The sequence below is a fragment of the Callithrix jacchus genome, chromosome 13, assembly GCF_049354715.1.
Source record: "Callithrix jacchus isolate 240 chromosome 13, calJac240_pri, whole genome shotgun sequence".
In the NCBI taxonomy this organism is placed as follows: domain Eukaryota; kingdom Metazoa; phylum Chordata; class Mammalia; order Primates; family Cebidae; genus Callithrix; species Callithrix jacchus.
This window is the reverse complement of record NC_133514.1, coordinates 112,761,140-112,782,181: the sequence shown is the minus strand read 5'-3', so window position 1 is coordinate 112,782,181 and position 21,042 is coordinate 112,761,140. Positions and strand designations below refer to the sequence as shown.

The window sequence follows — 21,042 nt, the reverse complement described above, 5'->3', positions numbered from 1 at the left end:
CGAAAGTTGTTTTTTTAAATTAACATGTTGCTTTAGCTGTCTTTCGCAGAGCTGCTTTTCTGCCTGCGATAGCAATAAACCTTCTTCTGCAGTAGTCTATTCTGGTACTTTTCTTTTTCCTACTTTTCTATTTTACCTGGCCCTTTTTTTCTTAAGCTTTATTTTTAACTTTTATTCAGAGAATAAGATGTTCATTTAAAAAACATTTTAATGTACAAAGAATAAAAATTCATTCATAATTTCAAGTTAGTTTTGAGGCTTTTTTCATTTTTGCCTTAAGTCAAATTGAGAGCATCCCTAAACGTTTTTTATTCTTTTTTGTTTTTGTTTTTGTGTTTGTTTTTGTTTTCGAGACGGAGTCTTGCTTTGTCGCCCAGGCTGGAGTGCAGTGGCACTTTCTTGGCTCACTGCAACCTCCACCTCCCAGGTTCAAGTGATTTTCCTTCCTCAGCCTCCCAAGTAGCTGGGATTGCAGGTGTCAGCCACCACACCCAGCTAATTTTTGTGTTCTTTTAGTAGAGATGGGATTTCGCCATATTGACCAAGCTGATCTTGAACTCCTGACCTCAGGTGATCCTCCCACCTCGGCCTCCCAAAGTGTTGGGATTACTGGTGTGAGCCTCTGCACCTGGCCTATTGATTCTTTTTTTTAACCATTTGTTATTATCTAACATACATTTTTTATTTAATTAAACACTTCATAAATTTTAATGGCTACTAATATTTTACCAGAAAGATGTTCTATGATTTGCATAAGGATTCCAGAAATTAAGCTTTTAGGTTTTGTTTTTTTTCCTTCTGTGATATTTTGATAACACTATGCTGAATTGCCACATACACGTTTACTCATATTTTGGATTCTTACATTCCTAATAAGGGCATTACTAGATCAAAGGTTGAATGCTTAAACATGTTTTTATTATAAACATAATTTAAAAATGTGACAGTTTCACAAGTTTTACTGTTTTTACTAAAGAATGGATAAAAAGAGTAGGACACAGAGAAGATAATTGTGAGAGTATATGGCGGGAAAGTTATTAAAAAGAAGCACTTTTCGAAAGTGCCCAAGGTGGTGTCTCCTCTGTGTGTTGCTAATCACAGTTTCTGAAATTGTGCACTGTTACTTTAATCAGAACACTTAAAATTTTAAAAGATTTTAAAAATGCTATTAGAAAAAAAGCATTAATTTTGTAAAGGCTTTTTTTTTTTTTACTTTTATAAACATTCAGAAAATACATAGTTCAGTGCTTTTTCTACTAAGTGAACATATCTGCCTTTAAAAAGTGACCACCCCCATAACAGAAAATAGCATGTTACCAGCATTCCAAGGCCCCTTCCCATCTGTGCCTCTCCCTTCTTCTCTAAGCCACACTTCTTTCTGACTTCTGTCAGAAAGATCAGTTGGCCTGTTTTGAATGTTATTTAAATGAAATTATGAAGTATGTATTCTCTCTACTCCTTTTCAAGGTCCATAACTATTGTTGCTTATAGCATTAATTTGTTAACTTTTATTTCAAAATATTTCATATTATGAAGTCTGTTAAAGATGATTTTAATATGTGTAAATTTATTTAAAATCTCCATACTGTGTTTTTAAATATGAGGTTATCTCTCAATGTTAGTGGTAAAAATACCGCAGATCATTCAGACATCAGTGTTTTGTGGTGTACTTATTATAAAAAGAAAGGAGTGGCATACTAAAATGCAGGTATGGGAGAAATTATGAAAACCAGAAAACTATTCCCTAGGCCTCTTTGTTGCCCTTAGTTATTAAACATTTACAGTTTTGTTTCCTAGAATTCTATAGAGCATCTAGTCCAAACTCCATTTTCTAAGTATCACTTATATACTAAATGTACTATCAGGTGATCTGGGAAAATGAGTAAAACATTGCATTTTCAGTATAATGTTTAGCTTTAAGGAAAATATCACTTGCTTTTAATTTTTAACTTGTATTCACTAGTCATTATGCTTCTAAAGTCCTTTTCTGTTTTGAAGAGTGACAATTTTTCAAGGCATGAGCATTAAGAATGGAAGAATTCCAGTCTTTTAAGACAGGAATTGAATTTAAAATATGGGTATCTTAATACTATATAACTGAAAAATTAGTGGTGCTACAATTGCTTGTTATTAAGTATTGCAAATAATCTGTGGGTCAAAGGATTGATGGAAAACTTTTATCAGTTGCATAGTGTTTATTTTTTGGTTGTATTTTTTCATCTATGTGCATATTTGGACAGGAATCAAAATAGAAATCAGTAATTTATTTTACGCTAGAATAATATAAAGTTAATTCTCCATGCTTTTTTTTTTTGTTGTTTAAAGGTTGTTGTTTTATTTTTTCTGTTTTTAAAAACAAATCAATATCTAATTTTTGGTACTTTATAACTTGGAATTTTATTAGAATAATTTTGATCATTGTGGGAGATTATAATTAAGGTATTCGTTTTTAGATGATTATATTTGTTTTGTTTAAGTACTTTAAAATGAGATCTAAACAAAAATGCTCTTTCATTGCTGTTAAATTTCTGCCTTGGTTTACATAATGTAAGGTTATGCTGCCCTCTGTCTGTTGCTAGCCCACTAACAATTGAAGTAGAATTTGGACTGTAAAACTTTTTGCCTATGAAGTTTTTTTTTTTTTTTTTTTGAGTTGTCACTGACCAAATATGTAGTTTTGATGTTGAAAATAAATATGAATATATGTAGAGATTTCCTAAACTTGACAAAATGTCCTCTGAGGCCTATTTTGAAACTGATATTTGTTGATTTTAAATGATTTTGGAGAATACTCATGTATAGGTTAAAATGTTATGTTGGTAATCTTGTGAAAAATATTGTGGTTGAGTCAACCAAATTGGTGAAACAGACGAAGGTCATTTCCTTGGGAAAACGTATGGGAAGTAAGAGCTAAAAGTATTGGCCCTGTTCTGGAAGCAGAAGCTCAGAGCATCCTAGGGACTGCTATTCCTCTTCCTTAGCTAGCGATGCTGACTGTGGTGGGTAAGGAAGAATTTGTAACACAAGGTCTTTAGCTTGTGTAAAACAATCGAATCACCTGGTGAAACCAGTTGAGTGACTTGGAGCAGTGCTTTTCAAAAGGCAATGTGCACACAGATCACTTAGAGATGCTGTTAATCACATCTTACATATTCTGATTCATCAGGTGACGGGTAGAACCTGAGAGCTGGCATTTCTAACAAACTCATAGAATTACGCCATGGCTACTGAGTGGCTGGGTTTAGAGGAAACATTTATAGCTCTTCTTCCCAATGCACATGAGATGATGGTGCTGATTATTTTTTATCTGATAGGGATGATGAATTTGCACTGAAACATCTTCACTTTTAGTTCCCATGACCTGTGACTAATGCTTATATATGCAGAACTATCTTAGATCTCGGGTGTAAATTGTGATTAGTCCATTGGGTCATATAAGGATTAGCTGATGACATTAGCATGGGGCTATGAGTTGTTGAGATAGCAAAAGTTGCAAATATGAGTATGCAGGGTGAAATGTTAGAATTCCTTTGTAGTGAAGCAAGAAAAGGAAATTAATATTTATCGAGTGCTATATGCCATATACTCTGCTTAATGTTCATTTAATTCTCACAGCAGCTGTTTTTCTGACTAGAGTCAGAGAAATCTCTCTTAAACTAGAACACACTGCCTTTAGAGTTAGCTCCACTAGGATTTACTGTCTTAGCACAGTGACCAACTCACTAAATCGCCTTTGCTAATTGCTTTTTAGTTTCCCAGCTCTATAGGAGTGAAACCCCAGGACTGACTATAACCCTTACGAAATATCATCCCATTTGTGATCTTTAAATGCCATCTATTTGTTGATGCCTTCCAAATTTATACTTCCAGACCACACATATCACCTGAAGTCTAAACTTGTCTTCACTTGAATAAGTATCTCCAACTCAACATGTCCTAGACTTCATTCTTTGTTTTCCCTTCCAAATATGTTCTTTCTGTAGTCTTGCCTGTCTAGGTAAATGGCAACTTGATGGTTCAAGTTGATTGTTGATCAGGCAAAAACCTTAGAGTCAGCCTTGATTCCCCTCTTTTGCTCATATGTAGATATGATCCCTGAGCAAAAATTGTCATTTATCCCCTGAATATCTGTACAGAATCTGAAATACCTGAGTTAAACCCACCATTCTGTCCTGCCTGGATTATTGCAGTAAAGTCCTCCTCTGTCTCTCAGCTTCCACTTTTGCACATTACCATCAGTTCTCTACAGACCATTTTTGATACTGGTTTAAAATGTTCCAGTGGCTTCCAGCAGAGGACAGATCCTTATGATGACCCAAAGCCTTACCTCATCTGGCCCACCACTCCCCTCTGACTCCATTCCTCAGAACCAGCTATACTGGCTTCCTTGCTACCAAATATAGTTTTTGTAATTGTTCTTCTCTGTTCTGTGAATGTTTTCCTCGGATAGCCACATGGCTACTGACCCTTCCAGGGTTCTACTTAAATGTCACTTAATTAGCACAGCCTTCCCCTTCTACTTTAGAAAAGTAGCATTTCCCTGCCTCCACTCCCCATCACTTCTCTCTTCCTCTCCATCTTCCCCATCCTGTTTTAAAAAAACGTTTTTAGCCACACCTAACATCTTATGAAGTTATTAAGTATATTGGTTTACACTCTCTTTTCTTTAGTGGGATATGAACTTCATTTGGGCAGAGATTTTGTTTTGCTCTCTGCTGGGTTCCCAGGACTGGAGAGATGCCTAGCAGATAGTAGAGGAACACAGTAATACCCAATTAATATTTGCTGATTGAGTGACTAATAGGTGAGCAGTTAATTAAGTTTCTCCCCCACTCACACCACAAAAAAAGGTAGTTCTTCACAGAATAATGAAATTTCTCTTGACTTTCTAATAGCTGCTCTTTTAGTAGTCTGGAAGTTTGTCATGTCTGTGTAATCTAAAATTTTGATTTCTGTGGTTTCTGTTCTTTATTTAGCAACTATATTCATTTAAAAGTATTGTCATTCAACTGATTCAGCTCTTAGACTTTCAGATAGTTAATGATTATCCTTGAAATAGGTTATCCATGAAATAAATCATGGCCATGAAATAAATCATGAAATAGGTTATCCATGAAATAAATCATTGTAAAGGCAGCATTTCAGCTGTAATAGTGAGCCCTGTCAAGAGATTTTCTCCGAACGTTGAATTTTTAGTCCTTTTTATTTCTTTAATTGATATTTAGAACCCTGTCACAAAACTAGAACGATTTTTAAAAAACCATAATTCTTTCAGTTTTAAATCTATTGATTTAAGGTGTGTATTTCATTTGGGCATATTGATTTTATACTAATTAAGGGGCTATCTTCTATGAGTATTTTAGAACTATTAGAAATATCATATTGAATTTCCCCTATCCCCTCTAAAAGACAAAACCAAAGAAAAAAGTCAATTTCATTTCAAATCAATCTATAGCTATACTTGATTTAGTGTTATTAATATGTCGTTAATAAACTCTGTTGTGCTCCGCTATGGGATGGGAAGGGTTCTTGTCTCAGTTTATTGGGTTATTGTGGAAATTTGTGTACATGTACAGAAAATACTTAGGGAAAAAGGCCTCATGCCTTAGTTCAATAGCAGAGGTTTAAACAAGGTGTAGGGCTCAAAGAGAGAAGTTGGTTTGGGGAAGAAGAAAGTAGTATCCTGGGCTTTGAGAAAGAGTTGATATGTACACTTGAGACATTTTGTATTGAACAAAGACATAGAGGCAGAGGTAGATGATGTGTTGGGAAATGGGATTTTCTTTGGAAAAAGCTTCAGTTTTGTGACAAAGAATTGCAAAAAAGGAAGTGGATTAGATTATAGCCCACCATGTTTCTCTAAACGGAGGTTTTTTTTTTTTAAAAAAAACAAAGTTTTATTTATTTTTTTAAATTCATCAAGGCAAGCAAGTTTTTACCAGAGCCCATGACAGCAGCGTTGTTTCTCCTTTCTTTGGACATGCCTATTTCTTTGGAATATCCAAATATTCATGAAGCTGTTGTGGCCTATTTGGAACAGCTGAATTCTGAAAACTACAGTATTTATAAACAAACTGCAGAGGCCGTTTATTCAATTGAATGCACCTGTAACTTCCTGTCTGATATTGAGAAGGAGGTAAAAAATTTTTGTTAATATATCTTTTAAATCCCTTTGACATATTTAGAAAGTTTAATCCATACTTTTCAAATTGACAGACATATAGTTAAGTTGTTACAGGTGGGATACATTATTACTGAGTTGGGTCAGTTATAAATAACCTGTTATTTAACAGGTTAAAGTAAGGATATGATTTGTATAGAGGTAAAACAAAGAGTTTAATTAATGGTGTATATTCCTAATATCAGTGATTTTAAAAAAAAGTGGTGGTTATTTCAAATGTCTTAATATTTAATAATGAGTACCTCTATGAAGTGACTTACTGATATGAACTGAGTGACAGTTGATGTAACCAGAATTATAAGGGCTATTTTAGTGCTACTTGCAGACACATTTTTGCCTTAATATTTTGTAAGTACATATTACATATATATAAAGCCGGATTTTTAAAAAATATTAAATAGTCATGAACTACATTGTTTATAATGTATTAGGATGACTTTAGGGCAGTGTTACAGCAATAATTATTTTTCAGTATTTATCCCTTTTGAAAATAATATTAGTATATTATCATTGAAAGGGTTAATGGGTCTTAGACATTGATACAGTACTTGTTTACTCTTTGAAATTAACAAAATAGGTCCTGGAGATCTTGAGGAATTAGGGATAAAATTCTAATTCATTTGATGCCTACAGTAGAATCTATATGAACCTGTTTATTATCTTTGAATTTTTTATATTTTGATAGCCTCCTTTGCTACCTAGGCTTCAGCCTTGATCTCTTGGGCTCCAGCAATCCATCTGCATCAGCCTCCCAAGCAACTAGTAGTACAGGCACATGCTACCACACCTGGCTCATTTTTAAATTGTTTTGTAGAGATGAGGTCTCGCTATGTTGCCAAGGCTGGTCTTGAACTCCTGGCCTCAAGCTGTCCTCCCACCTTGGGCTCCCAAAATGCTATTTTTACCGTGTTAGCCACTGTGCCTGGCCTGGAACTTAATATTTATTATTTTTCTTATTCACTACTATAGTTTTTTTTTTTTTTTTCCTTTTGCCACATGTTAATACCGTTGGTTTCTTGTTTTCTCTGTGATAGAATTTTGAATTGTGTCTTTATGTTGAATTATTTCTATGACCTTTTTATTTTATTTTATTTTATTTTATTTGTTTTTTAGACAGAGTCTCACTATGTCTCCCAGGCTGGAGTGTAGTAGCGCAATCTCTACTCACTGCAATTTCTGCCTCCGAGGTTCAAGTGATCCTCCCACCTCAGCCTCCTGAATACCTACGATTATGGGCATGTGCCACCACACCCAGCTAATTTTTTTGTATTTTTAATAGAGACGGGATTTCACCATGTTGGCCAGGCTGGTCATGAATTTCTGACCTCAGGTCATCTTCCCGGCTCAGCCTACCAAAATGCTGGGGTTACAGGTGTGAGTCACTGTGTCCAGCCTCTGTGACATTTTGCATGGTCAGTTGATCATACATGTGTTGAATGTCCTGTATGTTCCTAGTAGTCAGGCTGTTACAAGAGGCAGGTTGATAATAAAATACATTAGCTCTGTTTTTATTAGGGGAGGTAGAGCCAAAAAGAAGTAGTCACAGAACCAGGCAACTTGATTGTAACTTTAAGCTTACTCAGAGTTAAATAATAGAAAGCCTCATGTGGCATTTAGCTAGGGAATATTCCATTTCTCCACTAGGCTGACGTTTTTAGGTTGCTTGGTGAAAAAATGGACTTAAACACATGTAAACAATCTTATGGTCGCTGAATGTTCTAATTTCTTGAAGCTGCTTAGTTAGCTGTTGAGAATTTTATTGTACATGAACTTGACATTTATTGTTCCATTCTGCTTCTTTTTTTAGGGAGAGAAGGATCTCTTAGAATTAGTGGAGCTGGCGGATCAATCCTTGCGTAGCTTTTCCTGTCATCAGCATTTCCCCCTAATAAAGGAAATCATCAGCATTTGTTCAAAGATGTAATATTTTCTTTCTTAATGTGATTATATTATTATTGGACACTTAGGGTATGTGTAAACTTAGAAACAGTGAAAGTGAAACTGATCTTATATCTTTGCTATTATTTTTTAGTTGCTTTTGTATGTCTGACTTAAAGGTTATATGTACAGCTGCATTAGGATACTTAACTGTTATATTCAAGATTAATTTAAAAAATGTCATGCCAGCAATCAAAATGAATAATCCTTGGATTTTTATACATTTGTTTTTGGTATCCATCCAGACTATTCACACACATTGTTTGTTTATCTTTAAAGTTTTAATTAATAATTTAAATTGAGAGTTTGGACCTTTTATTACTTTATACCTTTTCCTTATGTGGATTTTTAGAAAACACTGTGTATTGGTTAATTTATTTTGAGGACATCAGCAAATTTCTATTTAGAACTAGTGTCTTCATTGTTTTTGGAAAGTATAAATTCTGTGATGTGTTAGACATCAACTGAGTGTAGGTTTTTAAAGATATTTTGGGTTTTAAAAAATACTCTTTAAGAGAGAGGCTTCTCTACCCTGAAATAAATAAGTGCTCAGGTAGGTATTTGCTAATATCAGTTATTTTTAATAAGATCTCAGTCTGAGGAATTGGAATAGGAAGAAATCCTTTTCAGTATGCTTTGCAGTCTTTTGCTTAGTAACTTATTTGCCTTGGATGTCTTGGTTTTTACTTTTTTACCAGCTGGAAATCTGCACAGGCCAGTCCATTACTACAAGGAGAAAGTCAGAAGGTGCTTCTCCATATGTTGTCTCACCCGTTGCCACAAGTGAAAGTTGAAACTTACCACTGCTGTCTGGAAATCACTAAGGTGAGGTTTTGTTTGTTTGTTGTTGAGACAGAATCTCGTTATGTCGCCCAGGCTGGAGTGCAGTGATGCAATCTCAGCTCACTGCAACCTTTGCCTCCCAGAGTCAAGCGATTCTCCTGCCTCGGCCTCCTGAGTAGCTGGAACTACAGGCGTGTGCCACCATGCCCGACTGATTTTTTCTATTTTTAGTAGAGATGGGGTTTCACCATGTTAGCCAGGATGGTCTCGATCTCTTGACCTCATATTCCGCCCGCTTCAGCCTCCCAAAGTTCTGGGATTACTGGTGTGAGCCACTGTGCCCAGCCTGTATGTTTTGTTTTTGAGAACAAATAGTAGTCTCTCTTGTTATACTTTTAAACTTAAATTACTTGATCTTTTGTATGAGATATAAGAACTGTATCCCATAAAAATAGATGATAATTACTAGTCAATTCTGGAAAATTTGTGCTATTAAATTTCTTTAACTTAGTAAATCTAGCAATTGAATTGCTTTATTCGAAGTTTCATTAAGACTTACATTTATGTAACATTCAGATAATTTTTCCAGTCACTAGGATGATAGGAAAAAAAGTATGTCAGAAATAAATACATATGTGTCAGTCTTGAATTTGTTTTTCAAAAAATGCACTGAGCTGTTAGTAATTTTGAAAATTCTAGATTTTAATATACTATAGTGTTTATAACCAAGTGTCATACATTTGATTGCAAAAATTTAAAAGATATTTTTTGTTAAAACTCACCTTACTATCCTAGTTGTAAAAGGGGAGAAAATAAAAGAATGTGAACTTTCTTTTAATGTTATTCTTGTTAACTATTTGGAAATTTATATTAGTTGACACTGTTCTTGCAAAATATAATTGTGATTTTTCTTTTCTCACAAAAGATACTCATCTGTATAGTGCATTGTGGTTTTAAAAATTGATAAGTATTTATTTTCATGGAGTTATAATAATCCAAGTCAAAGCTTCAAATGATGAGATTTCTTCTAGCTAGCCTCTGTGTTGTAAAGATGTAGTACCTTGATATAAGGATTTGTAATGGCATTTCACCTTAATTGGCTATGTCTCTGATATGATATTATTCCAGTGCCTTCTGGTAAACCTCCAAGGCATTGCTGCAGCTCTACCTGACCCAAAGGTAGGAGTATGCTACTAATATGTAGGTTACTTTTTCTGAAGAGGCAAGTTAGCTTTTTATTGTAAGACTTAACTTTGAGGACAGTATAATAAAGATGTAAAATAGCTTTTAAACTTAGGGATGATTAAATGGTGACCACTTCCATGCTACTTGCATCTGACATTCATTTAGCAATATTTGCTGGACACTCTACTGCATGCTAGACTGTAGTGATACAAAGTACAGAAAAGAGCCTTGTCATCAGAGAGCTTACCTTCTGATAGGGGAGAGAGAGAGAAGTATGTAATAATTTAAAAATATTTTTTAAGTACATAAAAAGTATGTATTTATATATGTGTGAGCATATATATATATGTATATAGAGTTTTCTTTATAACATATACAGAATATGTGTGTGTATATATAGTTTTCTTTACAACACTGTATATGCAGTCTGTGGATATAGGGATTTAAAGAAAATAGTGTTGTAAAGAAAGCAAAAGGACGAAGGAACAGAGAATGACTAGTAATGTGGACTAAACTTATGTAGGCTGGCTGGGGAGGGAGAATTTTTAGCCAGAGGAAACAATAGGTGGAAAGTCTCTGCTTTTCAGGTGAGAATGTACTTTGTGTGTTTCACGAACAAAAAGAAGGGCAGTATAATGAGAAAATAGAAAAGTGATGCCAGATTGGGTCTGAGAAGTAGGCAGGGTATCCAACACTGTAAAGCTGCGAAGTTTACTGTAAGTACAATGAGATGCTTTGAATGATTTTAATGGGATCTGATGATCTTTCTGAAAAGATCACTCTCCCATTGTGTGGGGAAGGAATGGATTGTAGTGGATCAGAATGGAAGCAAGAAGACCAGTTCCATTGTAGCAGCCCTGATGAGATGTGGTGGTGTAGGGGAGATGAAGAGAAGGAAATGAATTTGGGATATATTATGGACCTGGAGCTAATTGGTCTTGCTGATAATGGGAGTAAGAGATACAGAGTGATCAAGGACGAATTGTAAGGATTTGGATTTAGCAGTTGGATTGATGTCCCAAATACGGGATTGTGCATTGAGTAGAATTCTGTTTTGAACCTAAGTTTCACATGCCTTTTTATATCAAGTGCAGATGTTAAGTAGACTGTTACATATAATAATGCTAATAATTTCAGTGATATTGATAGCAGCTAATATTTATTGAGCATTTACTCTGTGTATCAAGTACTTTTATGAGTATATTATCTCATTGAATCCTATAGCTCTGTGAGCTAGGTACTACCTCTTTCTGAAAACAGAGATACTTTGAATTTGTCCGTCATTCAACTAAAAGTGGTAAAACTGGGCTTTGAACCCTGATCATTTCACTCCAAAGCCCATATTCTTAAGCATTGCACCACACTACCTTTGGAGTGTGGAGCCCAGATGAGGTGTCAAATTTTCAGTCATCAGCATAGAGATGATATTTAAGCCACAAGCTCTGATAGGATCAACTACTGAGAGACTAGGAAAGAGAAGGCCTTCCAGGATCTAACCAGTTAGAAGTTGGGAACAGAGGGAGCCAGTAGTGGAGACAGAGGTGAGAAGAAAGAGTCAGATGATGATGAGAACAGAGATGAACACATTGGATTTGGCATCACTGGGGTCATTGGTGTCCTCTACAAGAAGTCCCTGAGGAATGGTAGGGATGTAAGTCCTGCTGGTGTGGGTTGAAGAGGGCCTGGCCAATGTGGAAGTACCAACTGAGGACAGTGAACTCTTGGGAGGACTTGTGCTGGGAAGGAGAGCTGAAAAATGAATTGTAATCAAGAGGGGGAAGCCAGGGCCAGAGACACATTAGAATGTGTCATATGTTGATTAGAATAATCATGTGAAGAAAAATAAAGGTGCTGGAGAAAAGTAAGACAATTTGAGGGAGTAAATTCTGATTTCAGAAGGGTATAGTCACAGTTTAGCTGGTAGGTAAGTATCTTAAGGAAGTAAGTGACAGCTATGTTAAACTTTAAGGCTAAGGCTTTAGATCTTTGAAAAGCTTATAATACAAAGTTGCTGTCTGTGGCATGAGATTAATAGTTGAAAGAAAAATGATGTATGCATATACATATGTGAGTGTATGTATGTACCCTTTTGACCTTTGAATTGTTGGAAGTAGGAAGAAAGAAGAAGAAATTCACAGAATGAAAAAAAGTTCTATTCATGTAACTCATTATTGATCGTATTTTTACCTTCTATATTGTATTTAAATTCTATTAATATTTCAAGTAGCTTCCCCCCACACCTTAAATAGCTGCTAACAAAATGTTATTCTCCATCACATATTGAGAAAAAGATTTCCGATAGTTACTCTAAGTGATGGTTCAAAGTAATTGTATTTTAGGTACATAGCTGTATGGATGATAACTTAATGTATATCCTTAATATATACATACATGTGTATATATGTATTTATTATATGTGTATATATGTATAATACGTGCGTGTGTGTGTGTATATATGTGTATATATATATATAAAGTTATGTCTCCCATAACTTGAAGCCTTTTCATGTTGAATTTTTCTTTCTTAACCTTTATAAGTAAAATGCAAATGCCTTAGGATAAGTTTATTATTGTGTTTATGTCCTTTGGGTTTATCATGATGAATAACTTTTAGAAATTATGGTTGTCTCAGCCCTTTGTTTACTTAATTTATCATTATTACGCTTTTTGGCAGAAAGTAGTATATATCTCATACAAACTAAGAAACTGTTGGACAGGAGACTCTTTTTCATTCTTTATTGTTAAAAAGGTTTCAATGAAGTAAAAACTAAAATAGAAATTGGATTATAGATAGAAGAAAGACAGATCTTTTGGAAAAATCAGTGTTGCTAATTTAAAAATACTTTTTAATATTATTTTACAGGAATGTTTAGGTGTTCAGAATGTCACTAAACCTGTGTCTTCACTTTGCAATGGAATTCATTTTCTACTTCATCCAAAAGTTCTGTATGAAATCTCCGTATTTGGCATTCAAGACCCCAAAAGTGAGGTATGCTGTTAAAAACAGTGAAAAAAATTACTGTGATTTACTCAGCTAAATTGAGGTGATATTGTAATATAGTTTAGATAGCATGGTGAGAAACTAAAAGGAAACCTGTCTTAGGTGCATTGGTTCAGTTGAAGTGTTATTTAAATAAAAACAAACACTATGTAAATTGTGGAAATAAAAATACAAGACACACTTGATCTCAAAATATTTACATCAGTTTACTTATATTTTTCGTCTAAGATGTTGAGGACTGTACAGTACAGAGAGCTATAGTAAGCAGGTTATTTCAGTTAGGGAAATTTTTGCTCAAGGGACAAATGTACATTAAAGGTAAAAAAGTAGAAATCTTTAAGGAAGAAAAAATGAGAAGAGAATGTAAGATGATGCTCTGGGAATGTGAACATTTGAAGAAAGAGATGTTAATTCTACCATCTTTCCAGATGTTACGAAATGCTACAGTTATGTCAGGTGACCTAGTAGGACATCTCATTTGACTCGTTTTGTGTTGTTGAGCAGGTGAACACTGCTGCCAAGGCCATTCTGTTATACCTGCTTCAGGGACGATTGATGATGACAGCACTGACCTGGAACAAATTTATTGAATCTCTCTGTCCTGTAATTCCAGTGCTGCAGGTATTCTGTGAAATTCACCTTTTATGATACCATTTATCTTTGGCTGGGTCTGATTGATTTAAACACATGCAAACAGCAAAACTGTCATGTTGAGAGAGAAATGAAGAGAAGCTGTGAAGGCGCTGTGGATGAGCGAGCAGGAAGTGGGTGGCGGTCTTGTTTCTGGCAGAAAGTTAAACAAGGATAGCTAATTTGTCTGTATATATTTTATGTATCTGGGTGGGAGGTTAAAAATTGAGGTGCAGGCACAGCACTGACTGTGAAAAATAGAACTCAACCTTATGTAAAGGCTTTTAGGCAGAGCTAACCGTGCTTTTTAAGCAGACCTTACATAACCACCTTGCTTCATGAATTCTATCCGTGCATGTATACAATTAAAGTGATACTTTAATTAACATGCTCTTAGAAACAGCTTTTTTTTTTTTTAAGCAATCCTGGATATTAAAGGAGTCAGGTCCCTGTCTCTTTTGGATGAAAAGGTAGAGTTCAGAATGCCATCATAGGCACAGGCTTCTTTTAGAAGAGAGAGCCCAGGCCTTGTGCCTTGAGATGGACAGGGTCCTCTTCCATGGGTGTAGCATTTATAGCACTCCATCTTCTGAGGGTGGAATGGGCTGAGGATCTTCGAGGTGCTTCACCGAGGGGAAGTACCACTATTAGAATCTTAGAAAACAGAAAAATCAGCAAGTGTCAAGAAGGTTGGCATGTTTTCCTGAAGTTCTCCTGTATGTATGTGTATTTTCTTTTAAATAGAGCTTTATTTAGGCTCCTTACCTCATAGAGGTTATTTTGAAAAATTACTATTGTATTCAACTGAATTGAAAGACATTTTATGAGTTGCTTGACAGGACAACACAATTCTTAAGTTGAAAAGTTATGTATAAAATTAAACAGTGATTTCTCTTTAAAAACAAATCTGTTAGGGCTATGCTGACACAGAAGATCCTTTGGGTAACTGCATTTTCCTTCTAAGCAAAGCAAGTTCTGACCCAGGAGAAGAGATCCTTCCCTGTACTACCCGGTTAAGGTCCATGCTGCGACTTTTGCTAGTGAAAAAGCCATCGTGAGTACAGCATAATCTTTTGAACATTTTTGTTTTGAAGATTAATGAAAACATGTAAGAAAGTATAATAGTTATGTTAATTTGAAACAAAACTAAATCATTTTGAAGGGGGTGATACTACATTACTAGAGGAAACTAATGCATGAAACTAAGCAGATACAGCGTTGTTTATGTACTTGCTGATGTTTCATCCATTTTACAGCTGAATTATCCCTTGCCAGAGCAGCCTGTGTTACAGCACGGCCACTGAGTGCTGTTCAGTAGTACCCTAGGCAAGTTGGAGAGCCATGGAGATAAATAGATGGTAAAAATTACAGTGTATTCCCATTTTCTCTTTAGAAATTGTTAGCCTCCCAGAGTGATCCTTTTATAAACATCTGTTCTGAATATTAAGTTTTTCATAAGTGTAGTAGGCCGCCTGTCTCATATCCCAGAGTTATGCAGGTATTTTAATCTCATTTATGTGTGTTCTTACTTGGGAAACTGAAAACGTATCCTTTCTTTGACCACCATTGATATAAGCACTGTTTTAATTAATGAAAAGAAGGGGAATGATACTGTTTTTCTTCCTTCTCTGTCATTGCAACATGAATGTTTTCTATTATTATTTTTAGGTAGTAGTGGTTAGATTTTTCCTTATTGAAAGAAAAGAATGCTTATAGTCGAGATGGATAAGCAGAGAGAAAGAGCAGTCGTTGGTTGAAAAGGCTAGGAAGAACAGACAGACATTCTTTTTTGACAATGGTCAATTTATGTTTCCCAAACCTTATATCAAGAAAATATAGCAGCTTATTTATAGACAGATTATTGGACAGAAAAATAAGGAAGTAGGCGGAAGTTAACTAAACCATTAAGAGAATGGAAGAAGGAAAACTATAGAGTCTTTAAAATAGTGTAGTGTAGAGAGTGATGTTATGGGTGATACAGGAAGAAGTAGGTGGATGGAGTTAATGTGCTTGTATTCTCAGGGGTTGTCTTCTACACGTGTAGAGGAGCTGTTCCTTGTTAATTAATGTACTAGTGTGGTACTCCTTACTTGAGCAGACCCCCAAATTTGGAGATTCAACACAATAGGGGTCATTTCTTGTTTGCTTTTGGGGGCCCAAGGTCCTCAGTTTAATAAAGAATTTTAGGGCAAGCCATCCCCAGGAGCGTAGGGTAAGGCAAGGCCAGACTTTAAGATAATTCTCTACTATACAGAACTTAAACAATTTAAATGACATATTTGTTTTTCTTATTTTTTTAATTCTACTCCATCCCACCAACACATCCATAAACTCCATGTAGGCAGGAGTCCTGTTCATTGGCTAATCTTTATATCCTCAGAACTTCATAGAGTACCTTAAACATAAATACACAGGCATGCGTTGCTTGATGACATGGGTGCATCCTGAGAAATGCATTGTTAGGTGATTGTTGTCCTAGTGTGAACATCATAGAATGCCTTACACAAACCTAAGTGATAATAACCTACTACCTAGGCCATGTCATAAAGCCTCTTGCTTCTAGGCTGCAAACCTGTATAGCATGTTACTGTTCTGAGTACCATAGGCAGTTGTAACACCGTGGTATTTGTGTATTTAAACATAGGAAAGGTTTAGAAAAATACAGTAATAGAATTCTGTGAGACCACCATCGTATATGTGATCCACTGTTGACTGTAACGTTCTTATGCAGTGCATGACTATACTCAAAAAGTATTAAAAGAATTATATACATGTATAGGAATAACCAGATTCTGACATCCTATGCTAAACTAAAAAGACCGTAAACATATACATACCAGAGAACAAGAGGCATAAATGCATGCTTTGCATATCTCATCACTAGCCACCTTTACTAGGGGTTATACCTGTCTTTCAACTGACAACCTCAGATATTGATTTAGATATCGTTGGCTTAGAATGTAAGGAACAATGGAAAACTATTAGGTAGGTGTTTAGCCTTTCTAAGCTCTCTTGAGGTAACTGACAAATGGAGAGGGGGAACGTTTACCTGATTTGTTAGTCCTCTGGAGGTGATATCAATTAGCGATATTGCAGGAAATGCCTACTTTGTGTTAGATTCAGGAAGTATTTATGGGGTGTCTTCTATATACCTGTGAGCTGTGGGAACGTAGCAGCTCACAACACAGACATGGGCCCTGCCCTTTCAGCATTTAGCACGTAACCGGGAATATGCTCTTATTATCAATTATTCTTTAGTATTAATTGCCATAAAGTGAGATAAAAGTTATGATGCCGGGGCTCAGGGTGGCAGGCCTACATACAGAAGGCAACCTGCTCTAGTCTGCAGTAGGACGGCCACCCTAAGGATGCATGTCTTGATTGTTGTCTTATAGCTAGTTCTTAAAACCTGGCAACTTGTATTGCTTAAAATCTGTCCGGTTTCCAGGTATTTCAGGAACTCACCAGAGGAGTAACTGATACATGGTTGTCTCATTGTCTGCCACCTCAGTGATCTTTGTCCACTTGATGGTTTTTCTGTCTCTGTTTCATTGTTTAGTGGCATACCGTATTTAATCTTTTCTTGAAAAATCTCCCACCTCTGCACTCAGCTGTCCATATTCCTAATCCTTTCCAGATTAAAAAAAAGTATTTGTATTTTCACATTTGACAGGAATATAAGAAGATTTTCCTACACTGTAGTGTTGTCACCTATAGTTGTGAGCATCATTTCTCTCCTGTGGGTTCATCTGAGTGTTTGGTCTCTGGTCAGGGGCCTGTGATACTTTTTATGGTTGAGAATAGATCACTAGATTTGAAGACAGAAGTTACAGATTTAATTCACAGATGTACTTATTGAAGTTTACTGATATTTAATCTCAGTGAGTCTGTCTCATTTGTAGTTATTATTTTGCTTCTGATGTTTATTTTATAACTATTATATTGAATAAATCATTATGGTTATATATCAGAGATTTTTTGTAGAAAAAGTAAATTATCATTATTAGTGATGGCAGTATAATTGTGACTACTTATTGTACTTTGTTGATATATAATTATTTGTAATTATAAGCCCTTTTAAATTTGTTTATCACAAAAGTTCGACTTAAGTACTTTGTGTTCTTAGGGTCCGTGCACAAGCATTAAAGCTTTTAGCATTCCATCTTACCAGTGAAGAAGGGGCTGACACAAAGCGCCCTCTAATAGATGCCAGAGTTCTCTCCAGAGTTACTAATTTATTCATTGTGAAGAAGCCTATTGAACTCAAACTGGATGACAGAAGAGAGCTGGTTATTAAGGTGATTCTAACTTTTGAGTTTATTACTGTGTAGTAATTTGATACATTTTTATATGACATTCTTTAGTTTATGTATGTCCTGGGGTAGGAGAGAAGTATAAGGATTCAGGGCTGGTTTGAAATTGTGTTCTGGCTTCATCCAGCTTCTTGATACATTGATTATTGCAGTGGTCCCCAACCTTTTTGGCACTAGGGACCAGTTTCACGGAAGACAGTGTTTCCATGGATTGGGGCAGGAATATTGTTTTGGGATGATTCAAGTGCATTATATGTATTGTGCACTTTATTTGCATTATTATTACATTGTAATATATAATGAAATAGTTGTGCAGCTCTCCATAATGTAGAATCAGTGGAAGCTCTGGACTTGTTTTCCTGCAATTAGACAGTCCCATGTAGGGGCGATGGGAGAAAGTGACAGATTATCAGACATTAGTTATATTCTCATAAGGAGCAGACAACCCAGATGCCTCACACCTAGTTCACAATAGGGTTTGCCCTCCTATGAGAATTCAATGCCTGGGCTGATCTGACAGGAGGTGGCACTCAGGCGGTAATGAGAGCGATGGGCAGCGGCTGTAAATACATGTCCCTGGATTAACTAGGACTGTACCTATAGCATGCTAGACTGATGCAGAATTCTATAAAGAAAGCTGTCCACTATTGTCATGGATTCATTCCTGTGTTTCATACCTTCTTATTTCAGTTGAAGTTTGCAATCTCTCCGTTTTATTTTAGACTAACTCTCTAAGGCCCATAGAAGTATGGTAGAGCCACATGTACTATGGTAGCTTTTTTTTGTTTTTTAATGGAGAAACAAATTACGTTCTTCTAAACTGAACGTTCAGGGCTGTGTGACAGTGCTGTCAGGAGGATTGGAGAGTCTTCCACCAGCCACCTACCAGGTCTGGTTGGAACTACCCTGAGTACTAAGCCATTGGTACTCACTCCTGTGTCCTGATGTATGAAGAAAGGTGGGGAGGGAGCATTCTGACACGTCTTCCACGAGTCCGTGTTAGGACTGGAAGACAGCAGTGAATAGGAGAAAGGAGCTTCATCTTTGTTATTTTCTTGTTTCTTTTTCCTGATGCTGGTTTTGCCACCTCAGACTCTGTCCTAGCGTGAAGTGACAGGGACTTGTCTGGGGGGAAGCTTTGAAGGGGTTCTGGACGGCAAGTCCCAGAATGCTGTCTGTTCTAGAGTCTTCTAAGAGAAAGAATGGAAGAGTCCATAGGAATACCAGTTGGTGGCTTCCGGGAGCAACAGGGAAATCTTGAGTCTTAGGTCTGGGTCACTCTTCTCAGATTAGCCTGGTACTACCTGTAAAGATGTTACAGAACATGGATGTTTTCTGTTACCTTTGTAGGTTGCTAATGGATTAATGGGTTATGAATGACTTCCTAGCAAAGATGTATATTAAGAAGAGAGAGGGCCGGGCGCGGTGGCTCAAGCCTGTAATCCCAGCACTTTGGGAGGCTGAGGCGGGTGGATCACGAGGTCAAGAGGTCACCATCCTGGTCAACATGGTGAAACCCCGTCTCTACTAAAAATTACAAAAAATTAGCTGGGCATGGTGGCGCGTGCCTGTAATCCCAGCTACTCAGGAGGCTGAGGCAGGAGAATTGCCTGAACCCAGGGGGTGGAGGTTGCGGTGAGCCGAGATTGCGCCATTGCACTCCAGCCTGGGTAACAAGAGCGAAACTCCGTCTCAAAAAAAAAAAAAAAAAAAAAAAAAGAAGAGAGAGGCCGGGTGCAGTGGCTAGTGCCTGTAATCTCAGCACTTTGGGAGGCTGATATGGGTGGATCATTTGAGCCCAGGGATTCGAGACCAGCCTAGGCAATATGGTGAAACCCTGTCTCTACAAAAAATACAAAAAATTAGCTGGGCTCTGTGGTGCAAGCCTGTAGTCCCAGCAACTTGGGAGGCTCAGGTAGGAGAATCACCTGAGCCCAGGAAGTCGAGGCTGCAGTGAGCTGAGATTGCACCACTTCACTCCAGCCTAGGCAACCAGAGTGAGACCCTGTCTCAGAAAACAAAACCAAACAACACAAAAACTTACTTGACATGATCACTCTTTGTTTTAGAGCTTAAGTTCCTTCTTGACCTACAGTATAATTCTTGCAGATTTTATTTATTTATGTATTTATTTTAAACTTTTAGGTTCAGGGATACATGTGCAGGTTTGTTATATAGATAAACTCGTGTCATGAGGTTTGTTGTACAGATTGTTTCATCACCCTGGTACTAAGCCTACTACCCAATAGTTATTTTTCTGATCCTCTCCCTCCTCCTGCCCCCCCACCTTCAGGGAGGCCCCAGTTGTTCCCGTGTTTGTGTCCCTGTGTTTTCATCATTAGCTTCTACCTGTAAGTAAGAGCATGCCATATTTGGTTTTATGTTCCTGCGTTGTTTTGCTAAGGATAATGGTCTTCAGCTTCTTTCATCCATGTTCCCACAAAAGACATGATCTCATTCTTTTTTAAGGCTGCATAGAACTCGATGGCGTATATGTACCACATTTTCTTTATCTAATCTGCCACTGATGGGCATTTAGGTTGATTCCATGTCTTTACTTGTGAATAGTACTGCAGTGAACATTTGCATGCATGTGTCTTTATGGTAGAATGATTTGTATTTCTTTGGGTTTCCAACTTCTATAAGGAACAGAAACAAATTTATTAGAAAAAAATGAACAACCCCATTAAAAAGTGGAGAAAGGACAGAACAGACATTTTTCAAAAGAAGACGTATATGTGGCCAAAAGGCATATGAAAAAAAGCTCAATATCACTCATTAGAGAAATGCAAATCAAAACTGCTATGAGGGACCATCTCATACCTGTGAGAATGGCTATTACTAAAAAAATTAAAAAAATAACAGACGCTGGTGAAGTTGTGGAGAAAAGGGAATAGTTACTTATACACTATTGAGAGTGTAAATTAGTTCAACCATTGTGGAAAGCAGTGTGGCAATTCCTTGAAGACCTAAATTTGGAACTACTCAACCCAGCATCGTGCAAATTCACG

General features: G+C 36.4%; 1 protein-coding gene across 8 annotated transcripts in view; it reads left to right on the top strand.

Annotated features, from left to right (window-relative positions):
- Nucleotides 1-21,042, top strand: part of RTTN (rotatin) — a 180,895-nt gene that overhangs the window by 33,475 nt on the left and 126,378 nt on the right. For 6 of the 8 annotated variants that reach the window (XM_035271328.3, XM_035271327.3, XM_035271326.3 and 3 more), the window contains 7 exons: nt 5,924-6,136; nt 7,989-8,101; nt 8,818-8,944; nt 12,951-13,076; nt 13,593-13,709; nt 14,633-14,772; nt 17,845-18,016. In XM_035271328.3, the coding sequence (XP_035127219.2) occupies nt 5,924-6,136; nt 7,989-8,101; nt 8,818-8,944; nt 12,951-13,076; nt 13,593-13,709; nt 14,633-14,772; nt 17,845-18,016 (1,008 nt within the window). The remainder of the gene's footprint in view (nt 1-5,923; nt 6,137-7,988; nt 8,102-8,817; nt 8,945-12,950; nt 13,077-13,592; nt 13,710-14,632; nt 14,773-17,844; nt 18,017-21,042) is intronic. The other 2 variants (XM_078346992.1, XM_054244299.2) reach the window with 1 other exon arrangement.